General features: G+C 32.3%; 1 protein-coding gene across 2 annotated transcripts in view; it reads left to right on the forward strand.

Moving 5' to 3' along the window:
- Window positions 1–926: 926 nt before the first annotated feature.
- LOC110028163 (heterogeneous nuclear ribonucleoprotein F) overlaps window positions 927–9058 on the forward strand; it is an 18362-nt gene continuing 10230 nt past the window's right edge. For both annotated transcript variants that reach the window (XM_020729907.1, XM_020729908.1), the window contains exon 1: window positions 927–1155. In XM_020729907.1, the coding sequence (XP_020585566.1) occupies window positions 1139–1155 (17 nt within the window). In that variant the 5' untranslated portion in view covers window positions 927–1138. The remainder of the gene's footprint in view (window positions 1156–9058) is intronic.

Here is a 9058-nt window from a genome sequence, read left to right on the forward strand (position 1 = left end):
TTCTGTTTTACTGTTCTTTTTAAGACAACTAGATTTTCATTATTTTCATTTTGTTCACTTCAAATTAGATTAAACGGTTTATTACACTAGAATTTACCCTTTCATCAATATTTTGACAACTTTCTTCGTGAGATCGATATATAGACTCTTTATCCTTGTATTACTTGATTTACACATAAACTTGTGGGATTAACTGATTTCATTGTAGTAATTTCGAGCATCAAAGCCACCTCTTAAATCTATAGGGGCCACTCTCAAATTCTGTCTGCTTGGGGGATATTTTTGAGTTTAGAGGACCGACGAGGATGTCAGTTTTTAAATAGGAGAGATTGTGAAACCCCTTAAGTCGAATGAAGCTGAACTCTTAAGCATCGATAAACATTTTAACGTAACAGTGAAATTTTTATAGATGCTCCAAGTTAAACGTGCTCGTGCTAGAGCACTTCTAAGATGGGTGACCTTCAGGGAGGTTACACCAATGGCTCAAAACTGTGAGTCTATTAGGCCAAAACAGACAATGTCTCGAAGGGTTAGAGGAGCTAGATAAATGGCGAGTATGTGGCTGCAATGAAGAAGGGGTATATTTAGGATGGTTAGAATATAAACATGTTGGTTTAGATGTTTAGCGTTATATTAAAAGATTTGTGTGGTCGATTTGTAGCAATCCTTGAAGTTCTCACATGTCAACCACATAATATACCAATTTTAACATTTTAGTCATCAAAATTTTAAATATAACATTTTAAATACTTTTTTCATTACAATTTTTTTTTTTTAAATTCAGTTATAAAAATTTTGAGTGTTTAAAATATTATATCCAAAATTTGAAGGATTAAAATATTAAATTTAATAATTTGAATAAATTGTCGTAATTTTATAAATACGTAGCTCTATGGTCGGATACAACGCCACTTGCCGGCATCCGCTATTGGGTCTTCAGGGTTTGGCTGGAAATTCGCAGCAATAAATGTGCAAATATAAAATAGAGAAATGTCGCAACCGAGAGGCACTAGGGTTTCCCTTCAGCTCGATTAGTCGTCTCTTCTGTGGTGCCTGCGCGTAAGGGTTCGTTTGAGGTTTCGGATAGGAGACAGCGGTTTCGTGCAAGTTTGTGCGGAATAGAAGCCAGCCGGAGGCCATGTACAGGTCAAGGGGGTAAGATACACCACATAAACCCTAATGTTTTTGTCTTTTCGCCGAAAAATTATTTATTTTTAGCTTCTTGTTAATCTTTTCTCGAGGCATTCTTTGGTTACTATCATTATTCTGGCGTTTTTTTTAAACGTTTTGTTATCGATTTTTTTTGTTTCTCTTTTCTTGTTCCTGGTCGTTTTATTTTGTCGCCGCTAGTTTGGGATTTGGGCATGTGAGTTCTGATAGAGATGGAGAGCTTATTGCTTGTTTTTAATGATGAGTTGCCTATAAGAAATCTGAGAACTTTGACTGAGGCATTTTTTTCCCTATAGATTGAACAAGTAGCTTGTAATAGGTACGATTTTTTCTTTGGTTTTTAGTTGTTTCTGTAAATTTTATTGTGTAGAGATCATTGGTGACACTTATCAAGAGTGCATGCTTCTTCATTGATAAAATCTATATGGCTCTTCTGACTATTCCTTCCTAGCAGGGCCTCTTTTTTCCTGTCAAAAGTATAGTTTTGTTACATGGAAGCTGCTAGGTCAGCAAAACATGTCGTTGGGCATGATGGTAGTTACTGTAAACACCTATTTTAGTGGTTGATTGTGATGCTCTCTATGTAGGGATTGGAGGTGCTCCTTTGGTTTGTAGATAGTCTGATTAGCGAATTTTATTATTAGTTTTGATCCATTTAGCTTGGACTGACATATGCATTCCAGTTACCATTTCACTATAAGGCACAAATGGCGAAGGGAAGTTTGTGGAAAATTTTTAATGATGCTTGAGCATGTACCTTTTTGAAGTACTTCTTTACTTCTGTTACCTGAAGAAACCCCTTTCCCATGGGCCATTATGTTTTGAACTTTGTGTCTAACAGAAGGCCTAGTGAAGCTTCTTTTAGAACGGCTTAAAAAATTTCAAAATTTGATAGTGGTAGGCGTAGGGTTGACCTTGGAGGCTAGTTTTGTCTTAATGTGATATGTGGCTTGTTAATGTGCAGCGCCATAAAGTAATTATTCTGTTAGGAATTTTTATGAATTCTTTTTCTTAGATTTGAGAGCATGAGTTTTTATAACCTAAATATATTTTGTATCACATTCAGGGGTTCCAATCCTTTTTTTCTAATCCATTGCAATGTACTTGGTGTATCATACCCTGTGACCTACCTGTTTAGAATCTACTTCATTTGTTGATATTTATGCTAAAATGTCACTTTTATGGAATCTTGAAAGGAGATGTTGGCTGAAAAAAGCTTTACATAAACGGGCTCATTTGGTATTTTGTTATATCATTTTTTTGACTTGCGGTAAAAGTGTGCAATGTCTTACCTTTATGAAATGATGCCTAAATAAACATTGAAAAGATTGCATGGCGAAGAAAAAAAAGCTTTAAAATCCATGTTTACATGAGGTTAACTTGAAGCTTTATTTTTTTGGTGAAGTTAAATTGTATGCAATTTGATTTTGAAGTGCCTGCATGTACATGAGCAAATAGGAGTTTGAAACGATAAGCTCAGGGAATCATATTATGTAGTGTTTGTTAATTGAAGTCCAATGGAGACCATTGTTAGCATTGATTGTTATCATATTTTTTAATTTTCTTTAAAGATTTGGTTGGTTTTTAATGTAAAATTGCTATATGAAAATATTAGAGGTAATATTTGTTTTGATAATTTAAAATTTTGGTTATATACTGAATACACCAAATAAATAATAGAACATGGTAATTATTTTTTTGCATTGCGATATTTGTAGAAATTAGGTGTTGGTTCTCTGTTATAGTTCCAAAAATGAGGGAAAACACCCCTGAAAATGTTTTCTGCATTCTTGAAACAGAGCTACTTGTGTTTGGAGAAAGGCAACAGATGAGTTCTCCATTTCACTTGGACATGCTACCTAAACTCGATACTTTTTACTTAGAGCTTCTTAGAGCCTAAAATAGAAAATAGAATACAAAAAGGAAGCCTGAAATGACTGGTGTTTGTGTGCCAAACTTGTTTCTCATTGGGCACTACTTTACTTGTTGATTGACATTACAAAAACCTTGCAAGAGAAGTTACTTGAAGATGTAAATTTTGGACTTGATAAGCCAGTTTCTAAGCAAAAGACAATTGTTAGTGAGAGAACATTAAAATGTGCTAATGTTTAGAATGCCTAAATTTTTTGGTATGTATGCTTTTTTTTGTTTTAGAAATAGGATAACAACGGAACAGTTCAAGGCCCACGTAAAATTTTCTCCTGAATTGGTTTCTTGAAGTTTTCAACTCGACCATTATGATGCACTTGTTTAATTTAACAAGGTTAGCATAATTTTATTGTCAGCTAACTTTTTTTGAAGTTGAGTTATGATAAAAATCTGATGTTATGTCTCTTATAGGAACTAAATTAATGGATTATTTGATAAATTATTTTCATTTTAAAAAAAAGAGTACGGTTGTGTTGATATCAAAGATTGCTAGGACTATTTACATTAACAAATTCTTGTTGAGTAGACATGGGACTTATTAACTTTAGCCATATATATTTGCATTAAGAAATACTTTTTAAAAATTTTTTGCCGTCTTATATAGAGGAAATTATATATTTTTTATTTTTTTATGTTCAAATTGTTAATCTTTGAAGAGACGGTGCTGTGAAAGATATATTGAAATTCTTTAGTTAAATTTTATGTAGCATAAGCTGTATTGTTTTATTAGGAAGGTTGTCATAGATGTTTTAAATTCTAAAAATAAATTTTACAAATGAAAGGTAATTTGGTGGAGTAAGAATTTCAAACATTATCATGGAAAGATCATCACTTTTTAGAGTGGCAAAAATTGAATGTTATTGATATTTATAATGATTATAAAAATATTAGAAAACTTTAAAAAAAATTAGCACACACGGTGAGAGTTAAAATTTTTTATGACTTTTATAATAAAAATTGTACTTACGAACCAAAAAAAAAAGGAGATTTACAGAGAACACCCAATACAACAGAAAAAAATCTTGAAAATTTGATCTAGTTAGATGCAATAGAATCAAACGTCATAAGATCTTAGGTAAGGATGACATCAAGAAAAGGTGGCATAGATATTTTCAAAATTTATTAAATGATGATTTTAAGGAGAAGGTTATTTATAAGAGCATAAAAACTGAAATACTTAGCTATTATAGATTGATCAACAAAAATAATTTTACTTACCTAAGAAAAAACTCATAAATTGTTAGGCATAAAGTATTGGAGATTGTGAGGAGTATTATCTTGTCAACTTAATAGATATTTTCATTCAAATTTTGAAGACTAAGATGCAAAATGATTGGAGAAGAAATATTTTTAAACAAAGAAATAGTTAAACATTGTGTCAATTATAGAAGCTTTAAATTTAAGAGTTATACAATAAATCAATAGGAGATAGTAATGGAGCTTCAACTTAAAATAATTATTATTGATTTTGGAGAATCAATTTTATCTCATGCAAGAAAGTTTGCTATGGAAGCAATCTGTGTTAAGAAAATTAATGAAAAAGTATATGGAGAAAAGATTCTTTCTATGATATTTATGGATCTTTTGAATTCTTATTCAAGTATTATGAGAATTAACTCGGGGCACATAATAAAGGAATGTGTCAAAAGTATAAAGTTATTAATGATATGTATTATAAATTCCTCATTAGTATTAGTAGTTGTAGAGCGATAAAAGGCTTTCCATTTATAATAGGATTATGTGAAGGATTAGGATAGGATTGAGTCTTTTTTGTATGGTACTGTTTATTAATCATTTTACAAAGAATATAAAAAGTGAGTGTTTTGGTGTATGGTTTATTTGCTTGAGATATCTGTTGAAATAAATAAGAAGTCACAGTAACAGAGAAAATCTTTTGAAAATAATTGGGCTTAGAACTAGTACAGCATATATTGTGCATGATATGTAATTTTAGTTTAATAATTATAAAATTGTTAGATGATAAAGTAAGCGTAATATCTAGATATTTTGGATCTATCATGCAAAAGAATGCTAACACACACACGAGAGAGATAGATATATATATATAGAGAGAGAGAGAGAGAGAGAGAGAGATTACATTTTGAGTTAACGTTGGGTGGTTGAAAATTGAGAGTTGCCTATGGAGTTATATGTGATAAGAGGATATCATTAAAAACAAATCTTATGAAATTATGATTAGGTTGTCAATCTTATATAGATGCAAGTATTAAGCAGTTAAAAGGTCATTATTAGCGAAATTGTGGCCGAAATGAGAATTTTAGGATGGAGATGTAGCAAATTTAGGAATGATAAATTAAGGATTGATCTGATTAGAGGAATCATTGATGTGATATTTATTGAAGATTAGATAATTGAAAATGGAGTTATATGTGATAAGAGGATATCATTAAAAACAAATCTTATGGAATTATGATTAGGTTGTCAATCTTATATAGATGCAAGTATTAGGCAGTTAAAAGGTCATTATTAGCGAAATTGTGGCCGAAATGAGAATTTTAGGTTGGAGATGTAGCAAATTTAGGAATGATAAATTAAGGATTGCTCTGATTAGAGGAATAATTGATGTGATATCTATTGAAGATTAGATAAATGAAAAATTATTTTTAAATTATTTCGACATCTACAGTAAAGGGTAGAATAGTCATTCTTTATAGTCGATAATATTTGTGTCATTGGATTATTAAAGGGAGGAATTGGACTTTAGCTGAATTGAAATTGTTCTAAATGTCGACAAAGAATAGGTTTAACTCTTGTTGCATTAATTATTTGGAGTAAAGTTTTTGTAATTCAAATTTTTATAAGATATAATTGGGATCTTCTATTTACTGCAAATACTAGCTTACGATTTTCAAGTGTTGGTTAAATTTTTTTGTGGCTATGAGATCTTTTGAGTGCTTTAAGAGATTTTTTGAACCCTTGTAATAAATTGTCTTCAAACTCATTCCTGTTACCATTATGACCGGAGTTGTAGAAGGGCTTGACATCCGAGAATCTTTGAACCCTTGTAATAAATTGTCTTCAAACTCATTTCCTGTTACCATTATGACCGGAGCTGTAGAAGGAAGGGCTTGACATCCGAGAATGACAACAAATTGAAAGAATAGGGTCAGAGAGTGGAGAAGGATTGTCAGCTGAGAGTGAAGGGAGGAGTTTTTCGTGGGTATATAGTAGGGTGGAAATTTTCTTCTAGTAAATGGTGCAGCTAGTTCTCATTTTATAAGAAAAGAGAAGTGTTCATCCATAGCATGGAGAATCTCTCATTTGGATTTGCGCAGGAAAGAAATGAGTAGAATAATAACAATTATTATATCTTTTCTACATGTCCAGCTCTCATCGTTGTAATTGGTGATTGTGTTTCCTCACCATCATTGATATGATTTTTTTTATCTACCCTTATGTCTAAGTTTGTATGAAAATAAATCCTAAGAGAACCTCTCTTTTTAAGGTTTAATTGAATATTTAATATCTTTGGAACTGAATGTGGGTGAATCTTACAAAATCATGCAAACTTGTGTCCTTTGTTTTGCCAAATGTTTTTGTGTTTGTTCTCTCATTTTCATGACTTTTGCTTGATATTTTATTACTATCCTAACAATACTTAACAGGAACAAATGTAAAATTAATATGCATAATCCAACCATTTGGGATAAAGGTAATGAGGATGATTATTTACATTGGTCTATGATTAACCTGCATCTTCTCACGAGATACATGTTTCAACCTTGCTTTCTCAAAACTTGGAATCAGAATTTTTTACTTGGTTTTGATCTTGATTCATACTTTGAATTTGTTAGTCTCTATTTTTATCTCTTCATTACATGTCCAATTTGCAGGCTTAGAAAAGCTTCTGAAATGTTTGTGGGTACATACCATGTAGGAATGAGCTGTTTGAGAAGGAAAGTACCAGAAGTAGAGAGAAAAATCCTTGGAATTTTATTGATATAAATGAAATGTTTACAAAGGATTGGACATGGAATCTCCAAAAATCCTTTAACTAAAGAATTCCGGATTTCTGTCTCCAAGGATCCCCTTAATCCCTAGGAATACTTTTTGTCATCCCCATTCATCCATTTTTTCTTCTCATTTTTTTCCATCCCTCTACCTCATGGTGGTCACCTCTATATATAGGTTGGGTTTGCCGAAGATACAGTGCATATAACGCTACACAAGAAACATAAAATTTATTTTACTAAGTATGTAATAAAGTTTGAATCAAAATAGTTGACGTGGCGTGTTTGCCTATTTGGTCTTTGGGCGACATGAAGAGGTTGAACAATCTGCTTGGGAGGGTTCACTATAGGATTTGCTGTAGATAACCTTTTGTGTTGACTGAACAAGCTGGCTGTTTGAATTGGTGAGCTATTTATTTGAGCTCCTAGCCGAGTTGCCTTGGGCAAATTGCTTGGTTGAATTATCTGATCAAGATGTTGTTTTGAATCGACTAGTTGATTTGTAGCTCGTTAAATCCAGTTCAGATTTTTTTATCATACATATTTAGTTCCTCTATTCTTTTATTGTTTTGACCGTGAAAGTTTGAAATTGCAAAATGATAATTTCATTTAGCTTAATAAAAAAGTGTGTCCGTGAAAGTTTGAAATTGCAAAATGATAATTTCATAAGTGTGTAAATTGCAAAATGATATTTTCATTTAGCTTAATAAAAAATGTGTGTAAACAAACTTATATATGATGTTTTAGCTTTGCTGTAACTTGTGTCCCCTGTCATTTATCTATAAATTGGGGTGAGAGATTTTTGTTGTGCTATTGCTGACAAACCTTGCTTCTTTTCTCGTCCGTTTTTTTGGCTTGGTTCCTAGCATCGTAAAGAATGGAAGAGGCCCCTGCAGAAAATATCACAATTTTTTAAGCTAGCTTTATTGAGGCATTGTTTGGGGAACATAGGAAAGGATTATCAGAGAGGAAGAAGAAGAAAGTGAAGATTGTAAAAGAAAAAACTAAAAATCTCAAGGTGGGAATTTTATTGTCCTTCCTTCTATTGACCTCTTAGCTTTCTTGGAGGCTCTTTCCGTGATGTATTCACCATCGTTTGATTTGCCCCTAGCAGGGGTTCCAATTTTTGAAACTTCTCGGGTCAAATTTCACTAAAGAGGCTTTGGCTTTATGAGGGTCTTTGGCTCCTAATGTGACATTGGGTTGTTCAAAGAAATATGCAATATGTCAATTCCTATCCGTATTTATTTCAGATATATATTGTGATAAAAAAATTTGCTTATATAATTAATTCTTTTCTATGTTTAATGAGGTTGATTTTGTTTTATAGCTTAATTCACGTTAGTGTGTTAATGAGCGAAGAGTGATCTGTTGACAGAGCAATGTGTTTAGTTAAGCGTGGTTGGTGAATTGGATTTGAATAAAGCAGATTTCGCCCAAGAAGGTCAACTTGTTTCTAATGTAAGGGGGCATATGCTACTTGTCCTTGAGGAAGGCGCTCCTCTAGCTGACTTGCTAGATGAGGGTCCCTTAGGATTATAAGTGAGAACTCACCCGTTGAAGATAAGAGTTTTTTAATGTCTTCTGTTGGAAATTGATTGATTTAAGTTTTATAGATTGCATTTTCTTTGTTATAGATGTTCTTTCGGATGAGTTGGCTTGATTAAATTGGGAAAAACACATCTGCCTCCAAAGTGCACCTTATTGATGTGAATCAATTTACTATTTCCTTGCCAAGAGGAGAGATCCAAAATTATATAGGGCTACTTTGATGTCTCTTCAAATAGATTCATATGCTAAGTGCCTAGGAGAGTTGGAAAACGCTCCTAGGAGCTAATTAATGTGAATAAGGCCTTTGCTGCAAACAAAGGCCAAAATATTACGACAATTGTTTGAGTTGAGAAGATGATAGTTGACATGGGCGGTGAGCCCTTAGCACTCTAGAAGTATTAGGAGTGAACTCGCCCTGTCAAGTTCAAGGCAGGTGA

The sequence above is a fragment of the Phalaenopsis equestris genome, unplaced genomic scaffold (genome assembly GCF_001263595.1).
Source record: "Phalaenopsis equestris unplaced genomic scaffold, ASM126359v1 Scaffold000496, whole genome shotgun sequence".
Taxonomy (NCBI): domain Eukaryota; kingdom Viridiplantae; phylum Streptophyta; class Magnoliopsida; order Asparagales; family Orchidaceae; genus Phalaenopsis; species Phalaenopsis equestris.